General features: G+C 46.4%; 1 protein-coding gene across 2 annotated transcripts in view; it reads left to right on the top strand.

Moving 5' to 3' along the window:
- The window catches only part of SPAG6 (sperm associated antigen 6), a 350,667-nt gene that overhangs the window by 14,495 nt on the left and 310,366 nt on the right, over positions 1–25,806 (top strand). For both annotated transcript variants that reach the window (XM_063921580.1, XM_063921579.1), the window contains exon 2: positions 11,966–12,061. In XM_063921580.1, the coding sequence (XP_063777650.1) occupies positions 11,966–12,061 (96 nt within the window). The remainder of the gene's footprint in view (positions 1–11,965; positions 12,062–25,806) is intronic.

The following is a 25,806-nucleotide window of genomic DNA, read 5'->3' on the forward strand; positions in this document are numbered from 1 at the left end:
TGGGTTCAGATCACAAGTTGTACGGTGTGATTGGTGTGGCTGGTATGAGTCTTACCCGGGATTCAAGATCCTTCCTTATTGTGTACGCTCGTCCGGGCACAGTACCTAACTGAGGCTTGGAGGAGGGTCATAGGGGGAGGAGCCAGTACACACCATGTGACCTAAAAGCTTTTTTAGATGTGCCCTGTCTCCTGCGGAGCCCGCTATTCCCCATGGTCCTGACGGAGTCCCCAGCATCCACTACGGACTACGAGAAATAGAATTATCGGTAAGTAAATTCTTATTTTTTCCAGGGTCATATAGCGCTGGGGTGTGTACTGGCATACTCTCTCTCTGTCTCTCCAAAGGGCCTGGTGGGGAACCTGTCGTCAGAAAAGAGCTTTCCTGTGTATGTGTGGTGTGTCGGTACGTGTGTGTCGACATGTCTGAGGTTGAGGGCTCACCTAAGGAGGAGGGGGAGTTTATGAATGTTAGGTCTCCGTCGGCGGTGCCGACACCGGACTGGATGGATATGTGGAATGTTTTAAGTGCAAATGTTAATTTATTGCACAAAAGGCTAGACAAAGCCGAAGCTGGGGCACAGTCAGGGAGTCAACCCATGCCTGTCCCTATGTCGCCGGGACCTTCGGGGTCTCAGAAGCGCCCACTATCCCAAATAGTTGACACAGATTCAGACTCCAGTGTCGATTTCTGATGATACAAAATTACAGCCAAAGGTGGCTAAATGTATCCGATATATGATTATCGCAATAAAAGATGTGTTGCATATCACTGAGGAACCCCCTGTCCCGGACACAAGGGTACACATATATAAGGGAAAGAAACCTGAGGTCTCCTTTTCCTCCTCACATGAGCTGAACGAATTATGTGAAAAGGCGTGGGAAACTCCAGACAAAAAACTCCAGATTCCCAAAAGGATCCTAACAGCGTATCCTTTCCCGTCGCAGGACAGGATACGGTGGGAATCCTCCCCTAGGATGGACAAGGCCTTGACGCTCTTATCAAAAAAGATAGCGCTTCCATCCCAAGATACGGCTACCCTCAAGGATCCCGCTGACCGCAAGCAGGAGGTTACCTTGTAGTCCATTTACACACATTCTGGTACGTTACTCAGACCGGCTATTGCGTCGGCCTGGGTTTGTAGTGCTGTAGCAGCATGGACAGACTCCTTATCAACTGATATTGAGACTCTTGATAAGGATACCATTTTACTGACCCTAGGCCATATAAAAGATGCTGTCTTGTATATGAGGGATGCTCAAAGAGACATTAGTTTACTGGGTTCCAGGATAAACGCTATGTCTATTTCTCTGACGTCCTAGTGGATGCTGGGAACTCCGTAAGGACCATGGGGAATAGCGGCTCCGCAGGAGACTGGGCACATCTAAAGAAAGCTTTAGGATCACCTGGTGTGCACTGGCTCCTCCCCCTATGACCCTCCTCCAAGCCCCAGTTAGATTTCTGTGCCCGACGAGAAGGGTGCACACTAGGGGCTCTCCTGAGCTCTCTGTGAAAGTTTTAGTTTAGGTTTATTATTTTCAGTGAGACCTGCTGGCAACAGGCTCACTGCATCGAGGGACTAAGGGGAGAAGAAGCGTACTCACCTGCGTGCAGAGTGGATTGGGCTTCTTAGGCTACTGGACATTAGCTCCAGAGGGACGATCACAGGTTCAGCCTGGATGGGTCACCGGAGCCGCGCCGCCGTCCCCCTTACAGAGCCAGAAAAGCGAAGAGGTCCGGAAAAATCGGCGGCAGAAGACGATCCTGTCTTCAGATAAGGTAGCGCACAGTACCGCAGCTGTGCGCCATTGCTCTCAGCACACTTCACACTCCGGTCACTGAGGGTGCAGGGCGCTGGGGGGGGCAGCGCCCTGAGACGCAATAAATCGATATAAAAACCTTATATGGCTAAAATAAATGCATCACATATAACTCCTGGGCTATATGGATGCATTTAACCCCTGCCAAAACATACAGAAAAAGGATGATAAGGACGCCGAGAAAGGGGCGGAGCCTATCTCCTCAGCACACTGGCGCCATTTTCCCTCACAGCTCAGTTGGAGGGAAGCTCCCTGGCTCTCCCCTGCAGTCACTACACTACAGAAAGGGGTTAAAAAAAGAGAGGGGGGCACAAATTAGGCGCAGTATATAACAATACAGCAGCTATAAAGGGAAAAACACTTATATAAGGTTATCCCTGTATATATATAGCGCTCTGGTGTGTGCTGGCAAACTCTCCCTCTGTCTCCCCAAAGGGCTAGTGGGGTCCTGTCCTCTATCAGAGCATTCCCTGTGTGTGTGCTGTGTGTCGGTACGTTGGTGTCGACATGTATGAGGAGAAAAATGATGAGGAGACGGAGTAGAGTGTCTGAAATAGTGTTGTCACCCCCTAGGGGGTCGACACCTGAGTGGATGTACTGTTGAAATTGCGTGACAGTGTCAGCTTTGTATAAAAGACAGTGGTTGACATGAGACAGCCGGCTACTCAGCTTGTGCATGTCCAGACGTCTCATACAGGGGCCCTAAAGCGCCCGTTACCTCAGATACAGACGCCGACAAGGGTACTGACTCCTGTGTCGACGGTGAAGAGACAACCGTGATTTCCAATAAGGCCACACATTGCATGATTGAGGCAATGGAAAAAGTTTACACTTTTCTGATAATATGAATACCACCAAAAAAAATGGGGTATTATGTTTGGTGAGGAAAAACTTCCTGTAGTTTTCCTGAATCTGAGAAATAAAATGAGGTGTGTGATGATGCGTGGGTTTCCCCCCGATAACAATTGATAATTTCAAAAAAGTTATGGGCAGTATACCTTTTCCCGCCAGAGGTTAGGGTGCGTTGGGAAACACCCCCTAGGGTGGATAAAGCGCTCACACGCTTGTAAAAACAAGGGCTCTACCCTCTCCTGAGATGGCCGCCCTTAAGGATCCTGCTGATAGAAAGCAGGAGCGTATCCTAAAATGTATTTACACACATACTGGTGTTATACTGCGACCAGCAATCGCCTCAGCCTGGATGTGCAGTGCTGGGTTGGCGTGGTCGGATTCCCTGACTGGAAATATGATATCCTAGATAAGGACAGTATATTATTGCCTATAGAGCAATTAAAAGATGCATTTCTATATATGCATGATGCACAGCAGAATATTTGCCGACTGGCATCAAGTATAAGTGCGTTGTCCAAGTATTCCAGTAAAGTGGTCAGGTGATGCGGATTCCAAACGGCATTTGGAAGTATTGCCTTAAAAGAGGGGCTGTACCCCAGGTCGCCTCTCAAAATAAGACGCCGTATTATCAGGCGCAGTCCTGGTTGGCAAGCGGGCAAAAGGGTTCCTCTTTTCTGCTCGTGACAGAGGGAGAGGAAAATGGCTGCAGAGATCAGCCAGTTCCAAGGAACAGAAACCCTTTTCCGCCTATGCCAAGCCCTCAGTATGACGCTAGGGCTTTACAAGTTCAGGCACGGTGGGGTCCCGTTCTCAATGAATTTCAGTGCGCAGTGGGCTCACTCGCAAGTAGACCCCTGGATCCTTCAGATAATATTTCAGGGGTACAAATTGGAATTCGAGACGTATTCCCCTCGCCGTTTCCAAAAGTCTGTTTTACCGACGTCTCCCGCTGACAGGGAGGCAGTTTTGGAAGCCATTCACAAGCTGTATTCCCAGCAGGTGATAATCAAGGTACTTCTCCTGCAACAGGGAACGGGGTATTATTCCACACTATTGTGGAACCGAAGCCAGACGGCTCGGTGAGACCGATTTTAAACTCTAAAATCTAAAATCTTTGAACACTTGCATACAGAGGTTCAAATTCAAAATTGAGTCACTCAGAGCAGTGATTGCAAACCTGGAAGAAGGGGACTACATGATGTCTCGGGACATCAAGGATGCTTACCTTCATGTCAAAATTTACCCTTCTCACCAAGGGTATTTCAGGTTATGGTACAGAACTGTATCAGTTCGGACGCTGCCGTAGGGATGGTCCACGGCACCCCGGGTCTTTACTGAAGTAATGACCGAAATGATGATATTCCTTCGAAGGAAGGGAATTTTAGTTATCCTTTACTTGAACGATTCCCTGATAAGGGTAAGATCCAGGGAACAGTTGGAGATCGGTGTAGCACTATATCAGGTAGTGTTGTGGCAGCACGATTGGATTTTCAATATTCCAAAATCGCAGCTGGTTCCGACGACTTGTCTTCTGTTCCTAGGGATGATTCTGGACATAGTCCAGAAAGAAGGTGCTTCTCCCGGAGGAGAAAGCCAGGGAGTTATCCGAGCTAGTCAGGAACCTCCTAAAACCGAACCAAGTCCCAGTGCATCAATGCACAAGGGTTCTGGGTAAAAATGGTGGCTTCCTACGAAGCAATCCCATTCGGCAGATTCCACGCACAGTGGAACCTACTGGACAAATGGTCCGGGTCGCATCTTCAGATGCTTCAGCGGATAACCCTGTCACCAGGGACAAGGGTATCCCTCCTGTGGTGGTTGCAGAGTGCTCATCTTCTAGAGGGCCGCAGATTCGGCATTCGGGACTGGGTCCTGGTGGCCACGGATGCCAGCCTGCGAGGCTGGGGAGCAGTCACACAGGGAAGGAATTTCCAGGGCTTATGGTCAAGCCTGGAGACATCTCTTCATATAAACATTCTGGAACTAAGGGCCATTTACAATGCCCTAAGTCAAGCGAAACACCTGCTTCAGGGTCAGGCGGTATTGATCCAATCGGACAACATCACGTCAGTCGCCCACGTAAACAGACAGGGCGGCACGAGAAGCAGGAGGGCAATGGCAGAGGCTGCAAGGATTTTCGCTGGGCGGAAAATCATGTGATGGCACTGTCAGCAGTGTTCATTCCGGGAGTGGACAACTGGGAAGCAGACTTCCTCAGCAGACACGACCTTCACCCGGGAGAGTGGAGACTTCACTCAGAAGTCTTCCACCTGATTGTAAACCGTTGGGAAAAACCAAAGGTGGACATAATGGCGTCCCGTCTAAACAAAAAACTAGACAGATATTGCGCCAGGTCAAGGGACCCTCAGGCAATAGCGGTGGACGCTCTGGTAACGCCGTGGGTGTACCAGTCAGTGTATGTGTTCCCTCCTCTGCCTCTCATACCAAAAGTACTGAGAATAATAAGAAGGAGAGGAGTAAGAACTATACTCGTGGTTCCGGATTGGCCAAGAAGGACTTGGTATCTGGAACTTCAAGAGATGCTCACGGACGAACCGTGGCCTCTATCTCTAAGAAAGGACCTGCTCCAGCAGGGGCCTTGTCTGTTCCAAGACTTACCGCGGCTGCGTTGGACGGCATGGCGGTTGAACGCCGGATCCTGAAGGAAAAAGGCATTCCGGATGAAGTCATCCCTACCCTGGTCAAGGCCAGGAAGGACGTAACCACAAAACATTATCACCGCATTTGGCGAAAATTTGTTGCGTGGGGTGAGGCCAAGAAGGCCCCTACAGAGGAATTTCACCTGGGTCGTTTCCTCCATTTCCTGCAAACAGGACTGTCTATGGGCCAAAAATTGGGGTCCATTAAGGTTCAAATTTCGGCCCTGTCGATTTTCTTCCAAAAAGAACTGGCTTCAGTGCCTGAAGTTCAGACATTTGTAAAAGGGGTACTGCATATACAGCCTCCTTTTGTGCTTCCAGTGGCACCTTGGGATCTCAATGTTGTGTTGAGTTTCCTAAAGTCACATTGGTTTGAACCACTCACCACTGTGGACTTAAAATATCTCACATGGAAGTGACGAGTTAGCCCTGGCTTCAGCCAGGCGTGTGTCAGAATTGGCGGCTTTATCATATAAAAGCCCTTATTTAATATTTCATTCTGACAGGGCAGAATTGAGGACTTGTCCTCAATTTCTACCTAAGGTGGTTTCTGCATTTCACATGAACCAACCTATTGTGGTACCTGCGGCTACTAAGGACTTGGAGGATTCCAAGTTGCTTGACGTGGTCAGGGCCCTGAAAATATATGTTTCCAGGACGGCTGGAGTCAGAAAATCTGACTCGCTGTTTATCCTGTATGCACCCAACAAGCTGGGTGCTCCTGCTTCTAAGCAGACGATTGCTCGTTGGAGTTGTAGTACAATTCAGCTTGCACATTCTGTGGCAGGCCTGCCACAGCCAAAAATCTGTAAATGCCCACTCCACAAGGAAGGTGGGATCATCTTGGGCAGCTGCCCAAGGGGTCTCGGCTTTACAACTTTGCCGAGCAGTTACTTGGTCAGGAGCAAATACGTTTGTAAAATTCTACAAATTTGATACCCTGGCTGAGGAGGACCTGGAGTTCTCTCATTCGGTGCTGCAGAGTCATCCGCACTCTCCCGCCCGTTTGGGAGCTTTGGTATAATCCCCATGGTCCTTACGGAGTTCCCAGCATCCACTAGGACGTCAGAGAAAATAAGAATTTACTTACCGATAATTCTATTTCTCGTAGTCCGTAGTGGATGCTGGGCGCCCATCCCAAGTGCGGATTGTCTGCAATACTGGTACATAATTATTGTTACCAAAAAAATTCGGGTTATTGTTGTAGTGAGCCATCTTTTCTAGAGGCTCCTCTATTATCATGCTGTTAACTGGGTTCAGATCACAAGTTGTACAGTGTGATTGGTGTGGCTGGTATGAGTCTTACCCGGGATTCAAAATCCTTCCTTATTGTGTACGCTCGTCCGGGCACAGTATCCTAACTGAGGCTTGGAGGAGGGTCATAGGGGGAGGAGCCAGTGCACACCAGGTGATCCTAAAGCTTTCTTTAGATGTGCCCAGTCTCCTGCGGAGCCGCTATTCCCCATGGTCCTTACGGAGTTCCCAGCATCCACTACGGACTACGAGAAATAGAATTATCGGTAAGTAAATTCTTATTTTCTGCTAGGCGTGGCTTATGGACCCGACAGTGGACTGGTGATGCCGACTCCAAGAGACATATGGAGTTGTTGCCTTACAGGGGTGAGGAATTGTTTGGAGAGGGACTCTCGGACCTAGTCTCCACGGCTACGGCAGGTAAATCAATTTTTTTGCCATATATTCCCTCACAATCTAAGAAAGCGCCTCATTATCAAATGCAGTCCTTTCGTTCCAATAAAAGCAAGAGCACGTGGATCGTCCTTTCTTGCCAGAGGTAAGGGCAGAGGGAAAAAGCTGCACAACACAGCTAGTTCCCAGGAACAGAAGTCCTCTCCGGCCTCTGCAAAATCCACCGCATGACGCTGGGGCTCCCCTGAGGGAGTCCGCTCCTGTGGGGGCACGTCTTCGACTGTTCAGCCACGTCTGGGTGGATCCATGGGCAATAGAAATTGTTTCCCAGGGTTACAAGCTGGAACTCGAAGAGGTGCCTCCTCGCCGGTTTTTCAAATCGGCCCTACCAAAACACCCCCTGGAAAGGGAGATAGTGTTACATGCGATTCACAAATTGTGTCTTCAACAAGTGGTGGTAGAGGTTCCCCTGCTTCAAAGAGGGCAGGGGTACTACTCAACTCTGTTTGTGGTCCCGAAACCGGATGGTTCGGTCAGACTCATTTTAAATTTAAAATCCCTGAACCTTTACTTAAAACGGTTCAAGTTCAAGATAGAATCGCTCAGGGCGGTCATCGCCAGCCTAGAAGGGGGAGATTTTTTTGGTATCTCTGGACATAAAGGATGCATACCTGCATGTTCCCATATATCCTCCTAATCAGGCGTACCTGAGATTTGCGGTACAGGATTGTCATTACCAATTTCAGACGTTGCCATTTGGGCTTTCCATGGCCCCGAGAATTTTCACCAAGGTAATGGCGGAAATTATGGTGCTCCTACGCAAGCAGGGTGTCACAATTATCCCGTACTTGGACGATCTCCTCATAAAAGCGAGATCACGGGAGAAGTTGCTGAACAGCGTATCACTTTCACTGAATGTGTTACAGCGACACGGCTGGATTCTCAATATTCCAAAGTCGCAGCTGAATCCTACAACTCCTCTGCCCTTCTTAGGCATGATTCTGGACACAGACCAGAAGAGAGTTTTTCTTCCGACAGAAAAAGCGCAGGAACTCATGACTCTAGTCATGAACCTGTTGAAACCAAAACAAGTGTCAGTACATCATTGCACTCAAGTTCTGGGAAAGATGGTGGCAACATACGAAGCCATTCCATACGGCAGATTCCATGCAAGGACCTTCCAACGGGACCTATTGGACAAATGGTCCGGGTCGCATCTGCACCTGCATCAGCGGATCACCCTGTCCCCCAGGGCCAGAGTATCTCTCCTGTGGTGGCTAAACAGTGCTCGCCTTCTAGAGGGCCGCAGGTTCGGCATTCAGGACTGGATCCTGGTGACCACGGACGCGAGCCTCTGAGGTTGGGGAGCAGTCACACAGGGAAGAAATTTCCAAGGACTTTGGTCAAGTCAAGAGACTTGTCTTCACATCAACATCCTGGAACTAAGGGCCATATACAATGCCCTACGTCAAGCGGAGATCTTACTTCGCAATCGACCAGTTCTGATCCAGTCAGACAACATCACTGCAGTAGCTCATGTAAACCGCCAAGGCGGCACAAGGAGCATAGTGGCAATGGCGGAAGCCACCAGAATTCTTCGCTGGGCGGAGAATCATGTAAGCGCTCTGTCAGCAGTGTTCATTCCGGGAGTGGACAACTGGGAAGCAGACTTCCTCAGCAGACACGATCTGCATCCGGGAGAGTGGGGACTTCATCAGGAAATAGTTGCGCAGATTGCAAGTCGGTGGGGGCTACCCCAAATAGACATGATGGCATCCCGTCTCAACAAAAAGCTACAAAGGTATTGCGCCAGGTCAAGAGACCCTCAGGCGGTGGCAGTGGACGCCCTAGTGACACCGTGGGTGTTCCAGTCGGTGTATGTGTTTCCTCCTCTTCCTCTCATACCCAAGGTGTTGAGGATAATAAGAAAAAGAGGAGTGAGAACAATTCTCATTGTTCCAGATTGGCCACGAAGGACCTGGTATCCGGATCTGCAAGAAATGCTCACAGAAGATCCGTGGCCTCTTCCTCTAAGGCAGGACCTGTTACAACAAGGTCCCTGTCTGTTCCAAGTCTTACCGCGGCTGCGTTTGACGGCATGACGGTTGAATGCCGGATCCTAGCGGAAAAGGGTATTCCGGATGAGGTCATTCCTACGCTAATAAAGGCTAGGAAGGCAGTGACGTCTAAACATTATCACCAAATATGGCGAAAATATGTTTCTTGGTGTGAGGCCAGGAATGCTCCTACGGAAGAATTCCATCTAGGCCGTTTTCTTCACTTCCTACAAACTGGAGTGAATTTGGGCCTAAAATTAGGCTCCATTAAAGTTCAAATTTCGGCCTTATCCATTTTCTTTCAAAAGGAATTGGCCTCTTTACCTGAAGTCCAGACTTTTGTGAAGGGAGTACTGCATATTCAGCCTCCTTTTGTACCTCCGGTGGCGCATTGGGACCTTAACGTGGTGTTAAGTTTCCTTAAGTCTCATTGGTGTGAACCACTGAAAACAGTGGAGTTGAAATATCTCCCTTGGAAGGTAGTCATGTTGTTGGCCTTGGCTTCGGCTAGGCGAGTTTCGGAATTGGCGGCTTTATCACATAAAAGCCCCTATCTGGTTTTCCATATGGCTAGAGCGTAGTTCCGGACCCATCCTCAATTCCTGCCTAAGGTGGTCTCATCCTTTCATATGAACCAACCTATTGTCGTGCCTGTGGCTACTCGTGACCTTGGAGGATTCCGAGTCCCTTGATGTGGTCAGGGCTTTGAAAATTTGCGTGGCCAGAACGGCTAGGATCAGAAAAACAGAAGCACTGTTTGGCCTGTATGCAGCCAACAAAGTTGCCGGCCCTGCTTCAAAGCAGACTATTGCTCGCTGGATCTGTAACACGATCCAGCAGGCGCATTCTACAGCAGGATTGCCGTTGCCAAAATCGGTTAAGGCCCATTCCACTAGGAAGGTGGGCTCGTCTTGGGCGGCTGCCCGAGGGGTCTCGGCACTACAGCTGTGTCGAGCTGCTACTTGGTTGGTGTCAAACACCTTTGCAAAGTTTTATAAGTTTGATACCCTGGCTGAGGAGGACCTCCTGTTTGCTCAATCGGTGCTGCAGAGTCATCCGCACTCTCCCGCCCGTTTGGGAGCTTTGGTATAATCCCCATGGTCCTTACAGAGTCCCAGCATCCTCTAGGACGTTAGAGAAAATAAGATTTTAAACCTACCGGTAAATCTTTTTCTCGTAGTCCGTAGAGGATGCTGGGCGCCTGTCCCAAGTGCGGACTACTTCTGCAAGACTTGTATATAGTTATTGCTTACATAAGGGTTATGTTATAGTTTCATCGGTCTTGGACTGATGCTATGTTGGTTTTTTCATGCTGTTAACTGGGTAGTATATCACAAGTTATACGGTGTGATTGGTGTGGCTGGTATGAATCTTGCCCTTGGATTACAAAAATCCTTTCCTTGTACTGTCCGTCTCCTCTGGGCACAGTTTCTCTAACTGAGGTCTGGAGGAGGGGCATAGAGGGAGGAGCCAGTGCACACCCAGAGTCAAAGTCTTTCTTAAAGTGCCCATGTCTCCTGCGGAGCCCGTCTATCCCCATGGTCCTTACGGAGTCCCAGCATCCTCTACGGACTACGAGAAAAAGATTTACCGGTAGGTTTAAAATCTTATTATTTGTTATCTCAAACCCATAAATGCTTTTTTTTTTTTTTTTTTTATTAGCCCCACCTTCGTTAACACCATTTATATTAATTAACCCAATAAATTACTTCCTAATGGGTAGATATGTGAAAACCTTAAGTGGAGGTGTTTACCATAGCAACTAATCGTATTCTACCATATCTATTCTAGATAAATGATGGTAGCTAGAGTCTGATTGGTAGCTATGGGCAACACCTCCACTTTTCCACTTTTAGAAGGTTTGAAACATCTCAGACCCCTCAGTCTTATTAAAATGAATCTTATTAAAAGCAGTAAACCTGTTGTCATCACATTAAAATACAATCATACTAACTAACCCCTCTCTCTTATTTAAACCCCATTCTCCCTCCACCCCGCTTGCTTACCAATCTTCCTGTCCAGCTGTTTAGTGCCGGTCCTGCTGTGGCTTGTGATTGGTTTGAGGTCACCAGTGAGGAGGTACAGGCCGTGCACTGTATTAATAGACTGCACCCTTCCCACTTGCTGAGGGATTGCAGTAAAGGGCTCTCTATAATGATGGTTATGGCCTGCCCGCCAGAGATGGCACAGCTATGCTGCAGGGACATATGCCAGGAAAGATAAAAGTTTAATTCAAGGGGGATATGGAGGGTACTGTAATTCATAGTAGGCCCCCTATCCAGTCTTCTTACTACTGTACCACCCTGATGGTGATCCTGGGTATATACACAAGTGAAGGGTCACTCCTTGACGTTTGTAATCTAGTGAACAGGTAAATTTAAGCTATTGAGAAAGTATTAGTAATTAGATATTTGGGTCAGACTGTCAGAAACTGTTTACTGACGATTCTGTTTGGGAAATGCCTTTCTTCCGATTGTTCCGGAGACATTTCTTGGTCATCGCTGTGAATTGAATATTGGTAGATATTATTAAAAGATTAAGAGGGGAGATGTACGAAGCAGTGACAAGAGTGGAGAAGTGAGCCAGTGGAAAAGTTGCCCATAGCAACCAATCAATTGCTACCTCTAGTTTTATAGAATGCACTTGATAAATGTAACCTCAAAACCATGATGTTGCCATGGTCAACTTCTCCACTCTTTTCACTACTTCATACACCTCCAAGCAAATTTCTTAGTATAACAAAAATAGAATAATTTTCTAGTAAGTATTATAAAACTCTGGTAAATTGAAAACTGTGGGTTTTATTATTGCCCTGGATGAAAACGGTGCAGGCAAACATTAGCATTTGTTTTAAATGTAACTGTAATCAAATTGTTGTTCTTTGGTCCAATAAGATGATGATTTTGTAACTCCTGTTTCTTATGTTTAGTTTTCGAGCAGTATCAGCGAGCACGAACTCAGTTTGTGCAAACCGTGGCTGAGCTCGCCACTCGACCTCAGAACATTGAAACTCTACAGAATGCAGGTAACTCTTGCCATATAGCTGCATGCATGGGTTCTAAGCATTTGTATTACCAGCTCTCGAAGAGTACTTCTGGTTATTGACTATGTAGAAATCTATTGTTTGGGACTCCACTGTGTTTCAACAAATATATTGATTAAAGTTTGTAGAGCAGAACACACAAAGAAATGTCAGCTGTGTCATTGATTTATCTCCTTGTCTTAGAAGCTATAGAAATTATTATTATTACAGGTTGAGTATCCCTTATCCAAAACGCTTGGGACCAGAGGTATTTTGGATATGGGATTTTTCCGTTATTTGAAATAATTGCATACCATAATGAGATATAATGGTGATGGGACCTAAATCTAAGCACAGAATGCATTTATGTTACATATACACCTTATACACACAGCCTGAAGGTCATTTTAGCCAAGATTTTTTTATAACTCTGTGCATTAAACAAAGTGTGTCTACATTCACACAATTCATTTATGTTTCATATACACCTTATACACACAGCCTGAAGGTCATTTAATACAATATGTTAATAACTTTGTGCATTAAACAAAGTTTGTGTACATTGAGCCATCAAAAAACAAAGGTTTCACTATCTCACTCTCACTAAAAAAAGTCCGTATTTCGGGATATTCCGTATTTTGGAATATTTGGATATGGGATACTCAACCTGTATTATTATTATTATTTTTTTATGGGCTGTATGATCACAGTCGCACGGCAGCGTTGGCTTTCCCTTTATATGGAAGATAGATCTAAACTCTCTAGTTAGGAAGTCAATAGGTCAACACCATATGGGCGACATGCTCTTGGTCGACAGTGCTTAAGGTCGACACATTCCAAAGGACAACATGACTGGGTCGAGACACAGATGGTCAACACGTTTTTTTGGGTTTTCACATGTTTTCCCAATATTTGCTTGATTTACTATGATTGTGAATAGTGACCTGATGCGAGGGCAGCGTTAGCGGAGCAAGCCACCTTAACCGCAGCATACTGAATGAAACAGGCCGCTCTGCTCATTACGGTCTACTGACTGCTGCTGCAATGTTTATAAACACTTTACCGTGTTCTGCAATGCTTTGTTTGTAAGTTACTTTTTTATTGTTTTGTTCATACTGTTTCTGTTTTCTGCACTTTGTAGGGCACTGCAAACTCCTTGTGGCACCATATAAATAAGGGATAATATTAATATTTAAAGTTATGGGTGAACTGTGTAGAGGGGAGGTATTTAGTAGAATAGCTTATTGAGGTAATGTGGGTTGTCCGAAGAAGTAAGCTTTTAGGGAACGCTTCAAGGTTTGGAGACTAGAAGAAAATCTTGTTGTTCTTGGGAGGGCCATCCAGAGAGTGGGTGGAGCCTGAAAAACCTCCTATAACCGTGAATGGGAGCAAGTAATGAGTGTGGATGAGAGACATATATCTTGTGCAAAACCGAAAGGGTCAATAAAACACAAAATAATAGCCAGTCACCAGACATGAGTTTCATTAACTGCTTCAAAAATGATTATTTACTGTTCAAAAAGGATACAAGACGAGACAAGAGATCAATGCTGCTTTCACATCGCAAACCCTGGTTTTGAAACGGTTCTTTAAACGGGTCTGAGCAGTTAAACCCCCTTCACATCACATATTGTAACTGGTATATTACTGTTTCATTACCGTTTTGGTACCTTTCACACTGAACCTGTTTCTCCCGTAGAAAACAGTGGTTGTCATTTTAAATGGACTTTTCTGGCCCACACATTATTAATTAATTATTAATAATTTGGCTAGTCGTACGATGGAACCCAGCAGCTTCAAACATCTTTACCATGTTTTTGTAGATTACTACATCCTTCACTGTCCCAGTGATTTGTCTAGCAATTTCTTCATCCCCTCTCATCCTAAGCAGCTCCCTAACCTCCTCATCACTCCAATTTGCCATTTTAAACTGGTATTCTGTATAATAAAATGCTTCTTCACTCTCATGTGTTTCCTCAGGTTTATTTCCTGCTTCTGCCTGGTGACATCACGCATGGAGACAGCCAATCACCTTCTGTGGTTTGGAAATACCGTTTCTGAGCCTTTCACATTGCATAATGAAACGGGTCTGAACCGTGTAGGACCCTGCTTTTTAACCGTTTTAAAATACCAGTAATATGTAACCAGTAAATTCAAAGTGGCCCTTTCACACTGCAGCTAGAACCGTTTTGGAAGGCTTAAAAAAACGGCAATTTACCGGGTTATAGCTGCGGTGTGTAGTTACTGAGCAGCACAGTCGGTGTAATGGTTAGCATTACTGCTTCATAGCACTGAGGTCATGGGTTCGATTCCCACCATGGCCCTAACTGTGTGGAGTTTGTATATTCTCCCCGTGCTTGCGTGGGTTTCCTCCAGGTACTCCGGTTTCCTCCCACAATACCAAAATATACTGATGGGTTGATTGGCTCCCAAGAAAATTAACCCTAGCGTGAATGTGCGTGCATGTACAGGGAAAATAGATTGTAAACGCCACTGGGGTAGGGACTAATGTGAATTTCTAAATATTCTCTCTGTAAAGTGCTGTGGTATATGTGTGCACTATAGAAATAGCTGGTAATAAATAATATACGTGCAATTGACTTTTGTGGAACTATAGTTCACATGCTGTATCTTCCTTCACATATTTTTCTTATGATCCCATTGTGAAAAAGTATAAAACTAAATATAAGACTCCTCTAGTGCAGTAATATAGTGTAACACCCTGTGAGGTGATATAGTGATGCAAACACAAATTCTGTATCACAAGCTAGTGTTCCTTCTAGGATTCAAATAGGGGAGGGCGCCGGACTCCGGGAGCATACTGGCGCCGTGCGCGCTCCCGAAACGGGGGCATGACTATGTAAAATAGGGGGCGTGGCCATGCAAACATAATTCTAGTGGGCGGTACGCCCCACAGACGTTGCTATAGGGGGCCTCTGTGGCAGGGCGCCACAGAAGGGGCAGGGTGGATTTTGCCTTTAAAAAATCAGGCAGGGCACGGCGCCCTGCTAAAACAACCTAGCGTGAACACTACAAGCATTTCATTACAGGACCACTTGATACGACTTGGGAAATCAATATATTCCATGTTCAAAAAAACATCTATAGCACATGCTTGTCATACATGGCAAAGAGTTTAACTGATAGAAATGGCATTATTCCAGAAATCTAGATCAGCAGTGGTCAGAAGGTCATCAGATAAGCAAAGTCTCCTGTGCGTTTCATCTCAGCCAGCATTGTTGCTCTGACTTCATCAGGGAAAGCTGCTACACCTGTTTATGCAAGATGATAATACATCCTTACTGTAGAGTAACTCACAATTCAGATCACACAATTATAATTATTGATTAAGATTTTGATTCTTTGTTAAATGTTTTGTATTTTTTTTTTTTTCAAATGATTTAACCTATGACCTGTGGTGTGGAGCTGTTCTCCAGTTCATTAAACCTCAGTGACTAGGAGCACAATGGAAGTTTTGTATTTTATTCATGACTTAATTGGTTAATATCCTAGGTGGCCCTTGAGGCCTAGTGAGAGGATAACTCATCAACTGCATTCTCAAATTACTGTAAGGACTTACTGTAGCGCCATCTTACTATTGTACAGTAGCAGAATGTCTTGCTTACGATATTGCTAAACATATTTATTGGTAATATTAGGGATTTTGTTTTAATTACAGTATATGTTGTTGGAAAGTCAAGCAATGTAAATTATTTCAATGCTTCTGTTTATATTGCTACTAACCTAAATGGTGGCCCCCAATTGTTTTGGCAGTGAATTGCCTTTTACTGCAATTGTGTTGCCAATATTATGTATGGTCTATGCAGAATTACAGAAATATCGGGGGGTCATTCCGAGTTGTTCGCTCGCTAGCAGATTTTAGCAGCATTGCACACGCCAGGCCGCCGCCCTCTGGGAGTGTATCTTAGCTTAGCAGAATTGCGAACGAAAGATTAGCAGAATTGCGAATAGAAAATTCTTAGCAGTTTCTGAGTAGCTCGAGACTTACTCCTACACTGCGATCAGCTCAGGCCGTTTTGTTCCTGGTCTGACGTCACAAACACGCCCTGTGTTCGCCCAGCCACTCCCCCGTTTCTCCAGACACTCCCGCGTTTTTCCCTGACACGCCTGCGTTTTTTAGCCAACGCCGGGAAAACGCGGAGTTACCACCCAGAAACGCCCCTTTCCTGTCAATCATTTACCGAACACCAGTGCGACTGAAAAGTGCCGCAGACGCTACAGCAGAACAGCTAAGTTTTTAGTAAAATAACTAAGCGCATGCGCTCTGCGTACCTTGCGCATGCACAGTTAGCGACTAATCGCAGTATAGCGAAAATCGGCAACGAGCGAACAACTCGGAGTGACCCCCCATCATTTCAATTTTAACTAAGGGGCCCAATGTAGTATTTTCTGTGGTTGTTCCTGAATAATAACAAGTTATTCTGCATTGTTTACCCTGGATTTTTCAGAGATTTAATAATAGTTGCTTGCCGAGACAGCGCTCCTGAAATTAGGCTATCCCTGCAAATCACTTTCATTGAAAAGTCTTTTGTCGCTATTTTAATGATGGGCACTATTACACATGGGCAGACAAACTGTTGTGTATTCACAAATGGCAAATCTCACTGGACCAGAGCTTTACCCGTTGGCATTGGTAGCTTATGGTTGGCTGCCAGGGAAAGTTCCAAAAAACTAATATATTTGTAACTTGATAAATTGCAATTTTGCCATCCCCATAGAGACCTGTGAGAAACTTTGAACAGTTGCAGAAAGTTGGGAGTGAGTAAACTCATCCAGGGGGCCACACCATGGGCAGTAACGCTGCACAGAAAGGGAGCTAATAGAGATATACCTCTGAGTGTGGGGGCGGAACCTGTGCACTGATGTACACTTGGATGTGTCATGTGACCAGGAAATGCACTGTAGTCGGATCTCAGTTAGCAGCAGTAGCAAGAGAAGACACAGGGATGCAAGTAGGAGAGTCAATGGACACTGTAGCTTAGTGTAGTGAGGGGAGAGTTACAGTGAGTAGGGAGTGAGACAGGCTCACAGCATTCAGACCCATCTCCATGTGTGCCTTCCCAGCCATTCACCTCACCACACGTCACTGGTGTGTAGACAGGGCACTACTGCACTCTTTGCCAGCCATCACTGCCCTCCGCCCCGAGAACATGTGACGTTCTGAAGAGGGGGTACTGTGTATAAAAGGCTTCAGCGTAGGATGGCTCGTGTTCATTATGCACATCGGATACCAGGATGGTTGTCTTCATGTGTAAAAATGGCTTTAAAAAAAGAAAAGAAAAAAAAAAGGTGATGGAGGGGCCATTCTTATCCGGAGCATCAGTAACCAAGACTGCTCAACCTCTTGCTGGTCAGGTTGGCAAAATACCTTTACAAGTGGCAACCCTGTTTCTGGAAGAGAAGAGTTTGTAGCACTGCAAAGGGATTTCACTTCCAATAACAGCAAAGTAATTTATAGGCCTTTTGTAATGTGTCTTCCACTTGATTACCATTAAAGCAGTTAATGCTCTGTAAACTTGATTTATAGCCATCAAATCACTGCATGTCAATCATAGTGATTAAAAATCGTGTCTCTTTCCAGAGTCTGATTTAAACACATTTCGTCTCAATGAGGTAACATGATGTTCTTAGAAAATAGCTATGACCTATCCTTAGCAAATTATTAGTTTGTGGTAGAATTGAATGTGTTTGGAAACACAACCAATAATTGTCTGCCCTATTTATGAAATATAACGAAAATAATGTTAATTGAAATAAAATTATATCAGAAGGTACTCTAGGAAGGGTATGGGTCGTTGGATAGACACAATTTAGGTCGACCACGAAAGGTCGACTTGCATTAGGTCAACAGGGAAAATAGGTTGACATGGTCATTAGGTCGACATGTACTAGGTCGACAGGTCAAAAGGTCGACATGAGGTTTTTGGTGTGGTTTTCTCCATAAAGTGACGGGGAAGCCAAATTAGTGTACCTTGTCCCCTCACATGGCTCACTTCCCTCGACATGCTTCGGGCAAGGTGCCTCGCTTCGCTCGGCACAGATTACCGTTCCAATCGTAGTCCTCATGGATCGTTAAGTATGAAAAAATCAAAAAAATGAAAGCAAAGAACCCCTCATGTCGACCTAATGGCATTGTCGACCTAATGAGTGTCGACCGAAGTTGTCGACCTAACGACTGTAACCCTCTAGGGATTATTCACTATACAGTGGTACAGCTGCTATTACTGGAGCACCATTTTGTTTTTCTTTGGTGTGTTGTAGGTCCCCCCCTTTTCCTGTAGTGATATTGGGTTTGGAAACTGCTGGTTTAAGAGTGACCAGACAGCTTATCCTCCTCCTGAGGCGTATTCTGATTCAGGAGGTGGGTAAAAATTCAGGTCATTGCTAGGGTAAAAGTTTAATTTATTAACTTTGCATAGAATTCTATACCCATATAAACTATATGGCCAAAGTATTTGGCCACACCTGTTAATTATTGAGTTCAGGTGTTTCAAACAGACCCATTGCCACAGGTGTATAAAGTCAAGCTACTTGCCATGCAGTCCTCATCTGCAAACATTTGTGATACAAAATGGGTCGTTTTGAAGAGCTTAGTGACTTCAAGCGTGATACTGTGTCAGAATTCCACCTTTGCAATAAGATGGTTTGTGAAATTTCATCCCTGACGGATATTCCATGGTCAACTGTAAGTGATTCTGGGTTTTATTCATGAAGCAGGTGTGTAAATGTTGAAGAGTTCCGAACTTCCACTTGCATTAATGTAACCACAAAAACTGTGTGCAGGTAGCTTAATGGAATGGGTTTCCATGGCCGAGCAGCTGCATGCAAGTCCAATGCCAAGCGGCGGATGGAGTGGTGTAAAGCACACAGACACTGGACTGTGGAGCAGTGGAAAATTTGTTCTGTGGCATGACGAATCACACTTCTCTGTTTGCCAGTCAGAGGGGCGAGGCTGGGTTTGGCGGATGCTAGGAGAATTGACTGCATTATGCCAACTGTGAAGTTGGTGAAGGAGCGATATTATTATTATTATTATTATTATTATTATTATTATTATTATTATTAATATTACCAGTTAGTTATATAGCACATATTCTGCTGCGCTTTACAGAGAATATTTTGGCTATTCACATCAGTCCCTGCACAGTGGAGCTTACAATCTGAAGGACTTTTAGCAGTACCTAGAATCTACCGTAATTCATCTGGGGGTCGAGCTTTTAGTCATGCGGCTCCGACTCTATGGAACTCACTTCCCCGTACAGTGCGAGAGGCCCCAACTATAGAATCCTTCAAAAGTAGACTCAAGACTTTTCTCTGACGTCCTAGTGGATGCTGGGAACTCCGTAAGGACCATGGGGAATAGACGGGCTCCGCAGGAGACTGGGCACTCTAAAAGAAAGATTAGGTACTATCTGGTGTGCACTGGCTCCTCCCTCTATGCCCCTCCTCCAGACCTCAGTTAGATTTCTGTGCCCGGCTGAGCTGGATGCACACTAGGGGCTCTCCTGAGCTCCTAGAAAGAAAGTATATGTTAGGTTTTTTATTTTACAGTGAGACCTGCTGGCAACAGGCTCACTGCAACGAGGGACTAAGGGGAGAAGAAGCGAACCTACCTGCTTGCAGCTAGCTTGGGCTTCTTAGGCTACTGGACACCATTAGCTCCAGAGGGATCGACCGCAGGACCCGTCCTTGGTGTTCGTTCCCGGAGCCGCGCCGCCGTCCCCCTTACAGAGCCAGAAGCATGAAGATGGTCCGGAAAATCGGCGGCAGAAGACTTCAGTCTTCACCAAGGTAGCGCACAGCACTGCAGCTGTGCGCCATTGCTCCTCATACACACTTCACACTCCGGTCACTGAGGGTGCAGGGCGCTGGGGGGGGGGCGCCCTGAGCAGCAATAAAAACACCTTGGCTGGCAAAATAATCACAATATATAGCCCCAGAGGCTATATATGTGATAATTACCCCTGCCAGAATCCATAAGAAAGCGGGAGAAAAGTCCGCGAAAAAGGGGCGGAGCTATCTCCCTCTGCACACTGGCGCCATTTTCTCTTCACAGTGTAGCTGGAAGACAGCTCCCCAGGCTCTCCCCTGTAGTTTTCAGGCTCAAAGGGTTAAAAAGAGAGGGGGGGGGCACAAAATTTAGGCGCAATATTGTTTATACAAGCAGCTATTGGGGAAAATTCACTCAGTGATAGTGTTTATCCCTACATTATATAGCGCTCTGGTGTGTGCTGGCATACTCTCTCTCTGTCTCCCCAAAGGGCTGTGTGGGGTCCTGTCCTCAGTCAGAGCATTCCCTGTGTGTGTGCGGTGTGTCAGTACGGCTGTGTCGACATGTTTGATGAGGAGGCTTATGTGGAGGCGGAGCAGATGCCGATAAATGGAATGTCGCCCCCTGTGGGCCGACACCAGAGTGGATGGATAGGTGGAAGGTATTAACCGACAGTGTCAACTCCTTACATAAAAGGCTGGATGACGTAACAGCTATGGGACAGCCGGCTTCTCAGCCCGCGCCTGCCCAGGCGTCTCAAAGGCCATCAGGGGCTCAAAAACGCCCGCTCCCTCAGATGGCAGACACAGATGTCGACACGGAGTCTGACTCCAGTGTCGACGAGGTTGAGACATATACACAATCCACTAGGAACATCCGTTACATGATCTCGGCAATAAAAAATGTGTTACACATTTCTGACATTAACCCAAGTACCACTAAAAAAGGGTTTTATGTTTGGGGAGAAAAAGCAGGCAGTGTTTAGTTCCCCCATCAAATGAGTGAATGAAGTGTGAAAAAGCGTGGGTTCCCCCGATAAGAAACTGGCAATTTCTAAAAAGTTACTGATGGCGTACCTTTTCCCGCCAGAGGATATGTTACGCTGGGAGATATCCCCTAGGGTGGATAAGGCGCTCACACGTTTGTCAAAAAAGGTGGCACTGCCGTCTTAGGATACGGCCACTTTGAAGGTACCTGCTGATAAAAAGCAGGAGGCTATCCTGAAGTCTGTATTTACACACTCAGGTACTAGACTGAGACCTGCAGATAGTGCTGCTGCAGCGTGGTCTGTAACCCTGTCAAACAGGGATACTATTTTGCGAACATAAGACGTCGTCTTATATATGAGGGATGCACAGAGGGATATTTTGCCGGCTGGCATCCAGAATTAATGCAATGTCCATTCTGTCAGGAGGGTATTAGAGACCCGACACTGGACAGGTGATGCTGACTTTAAAAGGCACATAGAGACTTATAAGGGTGAGGAATTGTTTGGGGATGGTCTCTGGGACCTCGTATCCACAGCAACAGCTGGGAAGAAACATTTTTACCTCAGGTTTCCTCACAGCCTAAGAAAGCACTGTATTATCAGGTACAGTCCTTTCGGCTTCAGAAAAGCAAGCGGGTCAAAGGCGCTTCCTTTCTGCAGAGACGAGGGAAGAGGGAAAAAGCTGCACCAGTCAGCCAGTTCCCAGAATCAAAATTCTTCCCCCGCTGCCTCTGAGTCCACCGCATGACGCGGGGGCTCCACAGGCGTAGCCAGGTACGGTGGGGGGCCGCCTCAAAAATTTCAGCGATCAGTGGGCTCGCTCACAGGTGGATCCCTGGATCCTTCAAGTAGTATCTCAGGGGTACAGGCTAGAATTCGAGGCGTCTCCCCCCCGCCGTTCCTCAAATCTGCCTTGCCGACAACTCCCTCAGGCAGGGAGGCTGTGCTAGAGGCAATTCACAAGCTGTATTCCCAGCAGGTGATAGTCAAGGTGCCCCTACGGGGTTACTATTCCACACTGTTTGTGGTACCGAAACCGGACGGTTCGGTGATACCCATTTTAAATTTGAAGTCCTTGAACACATACATAAAAAAATTCAAGTTCAAGATGGAATCGCTCAGGGCGGTTATTGCAAGCCTGGAGGAGGGGGATTACATGGTATCCCTGGACATCAAGGATGCTTACCTACATGTCCCCATTTACCATCCTCACCAGGAGTACCTCAGATTTGTGGTACAGGATTGCCATTACCAATTCCAAACACTGCCGTTTGGATTGTCCACGGCACCGAGGGTCTTTACCAAGGTAATGGCAGAAATGATGATACTCCTTCGAAAAAAGGGAGTTTTTAATGATCCCGTACTTGGACGATCTCCTTATAAAGGCGAGGTCCATGGAGCAGTTGTTGGTCGGAGTAGCACTATCTCGGGAAGTGCTACAACAGCACGGATGGATTCTATACATTCCAAAGTCACAGCTGGTTCCTACCACACGCCTGCTGTTCCTGGGGATGGTTCTGGACACAGAACAGAAAAAAGTGTTTCTCCCGCAGGAGAAAGCCAAGGAGCTGTCATCTCTAGTCAGAGACCTCCTAAAACCAAAACAGGCATCGGTGCATCACTGCACACGAGTCCTGGGAAAAAATGGTAGCTTCTTACGAAGCAAAATTCCATTCGGCAGGTTCCATGCAAGAACCTTTCAGTGGGACCTCTTGGACAAGTGGTCGGAATCGCATCTTCAGATGCATCGGCTGATAACCCTGTCTCCAAGGACCAGGGTATCTCTACTGTGGTGGCTGCAGAGTGCTCATCTTCAAGAGGGCCGCAGATTCGGCATACAGGACTGGGTCCTGGTAACCACGGATGCCAGCCTTCGAGGCTGGGGGGCAGTCACACAGGGAAGAAATTTCCAAGGACTTTGGTCAAGTCAGGAGTCGTCCCTACACATAAATATTCTGGAACTGAGGGCCATTTACAATGCCCTAAGTCTGGCAAGGCCTCTGCTTCAAAACCAGCCGGTACTGATCCAATCAGACAACATCACGGCAGTCGCCCATGTAAACCGACAGGGCGGCACAAGAAGCAGGATGGCGATGGCAGAAGCCACAAGGATTCTCCGATGGGCGGAAAATCACGTCTTAGCACTGTCAGCAGTGTTCATTCCGGGAGTGGACAACTGGGAAGCAGACTTCCTCAGCAGACAAGACCGACACCCGGGAGAGTGGGGACTTCATCCAGAAGTCTTCCAGCTGTTGGTAAACCGTTGGGAAAGGCCACAGGTGGACATGATGGCGTCCCGCCTAAACAAAAAACTAGATATTGCGCCAGGTCAAGGGACCCTCAGACAATAGCTGTGGACGCTCTAGTGACACCGTGGGTGTACCAGTCGGTTTATGTATTCCCTCCTCTGCCTCTCATACCAAAGGTACTGAGAATAATAAGAAAACGAGGAGTAAGAACAATACTCGTGAATATCAGAGGACCCATGGCCTCTACCGCTCAGACAGGATCTGCTACAGCAGGGGCCCTGTCTGTTCCAAGACTTACCGCGGCTGCGTTGGACGGCATGGCGGTTGAATTCCGGATCCTAAAGCAAAAGGGCATTCCGGAGGAAGTCATTCCTACGCTGATAAAAGCCAGGAAAGAAGTAACCGCAAACCATTATCACCGTATTTGGCGAAAATATGTTGCGTGGTGTGAGGCCAGGAAGGCCCCAACAGAGGAATTTCAGCAGGGTCGTTTTCTGCACTTCCTACAGTCAGGAGTGACTATGGGCCTAAATTTGGGTTCCATTAAGGTCCAGATTTCGGCTCTGTCGATTTTCTTCCAGAAAGAACTGGCTTCACTGCCTGGAGTTCAGACATTTGTAAAGGGAGTGCTTCATATTCAGCCCCTTTTTTGTGCCTTCTGTGGCACCTTGGGATCTCAACGTGGTGTTGAGTTTCTTAAAATCACATTGGTTTGAGCCACTTAAAACTGTGGATTTGAAATATCTCACGTGGAAAGTGGTCATGTTATTGGCCTTGGCTTCGGCCAGGCGTGTGTCAGAATTGGCGGCTTTGTCATGTAAACGCCCTTATCTGATTTTCCATATGGATAGGGCAGAATTGAGGACTCGTCCCCAGTTTCTCCCTAAGGTGGTATCAGCTTTTTACTTGAACCAACCTATTGTAGTGCCTGCGGCTACTAGGGACTTGGAAGATTCCAAGTTACTGGACGTAGTCAGGGCCTTAAAATTTTTTATTTCCAGGACGGCTGGAGTCAGGAAAACTGACTCGTTTTTTATCCTGTAGGCACCCAACAAAATAGGTGCTCCTGCTTCTAAGCAGACTATTGTTCGCTGAATTTGTAGCACAATTCAGCTGGAGCATTCTGCGGCTGGATTGCCGCATCCTAAATCAGTAACAGCCCATTCCACGAGGAAAGTGGGCTCATCTTGGGCGGCTGCCCGAGGGGTCTCGGCTTTACAACTTTGCCGAGCTGCAACTTGGTCAGGGGCAAACACGTTTGCTAAATTCTACAAAATTGATACCCTGGCTGAGAAGGACCTTGAGTTCTCTCATTCGGTGCTGCAGAGTCATCCGCACTCTCCCGCCCGTTTGGGAGCTTTGGTATAATCCCCATGGTCCTTACGGAGTTCCCAGCATCCACTAGGACGTCAGAGAAAATAAGATTTTACTCACCGGTAAATCTATTTCTCGTAGTCCGTAGTGGATGCTGGGCGCCCATCCCAAGTGCGGATTGTCTGCAATACTTGTATATAGTTATTGCCTAACTAAAGGGTTATTGTTGAGCCATCTGTTGAGAGGCTCAGTTATATTTCATACTGTTAACTGGGTATAGTATCACGAGTTATACGGTGTGATTGGTGTGGCTGGTATGAGTCTTACCCGGGATTCAAAATCCTTCCTTATTGTGTCAGCTCTTCCGGGCACAGTATCCTAACTGAGGTCTGGAGGAGGGGCATAGAGGGAGGAGCCAGTGCACACCAGATAGTACCTAATCTTTCTTTTAGAGTGCCCAGTCTCCTGCGGAGCCCGTCTATTCCCCATGGTCCTTACGGAGTTCCCAGCATCCACTACGGACTACGAGAAATAGATTTACCGGTGAGTAAAATCTTATTTTCTGTTTACTCAAGCATTTCCATAATGTCCCTTTTAGTATCTTCATGCTTCTGTATTTTATGAAAATGTACTTCATTATTTTTTGTACTATATTATGCTATGTATCTGTTAAGCGCCTTGGGTCCTATTGGAGAAAGAGCGCTATATAAATAAAATTATTATTATTATCTATATTCCCTACCACATGTACACGCACACACATTCACGCTAGGGTTAATTTTGCTGGGATCCAATTAACCTACCAGTATATTTTTGGATTGTGGGAGGAAACAGGAGTACCTGGAGGAAACCCATGCAAGTATGGGGATAATATACAAACTCCACACAGTTAGAGCCATGGTGCGAATCAAACCCATGACCTCAGTGCTATGAGGCAGTAATGCTAACCATTACACCATCCGTACTGCCCCATAATGGTATGGGTCTGTCTTTCAGGGTTTGTGCTAGGCCTCTTATCTCCAGTGAAGGGCAATCTTAATGCTTCAGGATACCAAGACAGTTTGGGCAATGCTATGCTTTGTGGCAACAGTTTGGGGAAGGCCCTTTTTTATTCCAACATTACTGTGCCCCAGTACACAAAGCAAGGACTTAAAGACATGAGGACTAATTCAGAGTTCATCGCAGCAGCAAATTAGTTAGCAGTTGGGCAAAACCATGGAGGTCATTCCGAGTTGTTCGCTCGCAAGGCGATTTTAGCAGAGTTGCTCACGCTAAGCCGCCGCCTACTGGGAGTGAATCTTAGCATCTTAAAATTGCGAACGATGTATTCGCAATATTGCGATTACACACCTCGTAGCAGTTTCTGAGCAGCTTCAGACTTACTCGGCATCTGCGATCAGTTCAG

This window comes from Pseudophryne corroboree, chromosome 5 (genome assembly GCF_028390025.1).
Source record: "Pseudophryne corroboree isolate aPseCor3 chromosome 5, aPseCor3.hap2, whole genome shotgun sequence".
Taxonomy (NCBI): Eukaryota; Metazoa; Chordata; class Amphibia; order Anura; family Myobatrachidae; genus Pseudophryne; species Pseudophryne corroboree.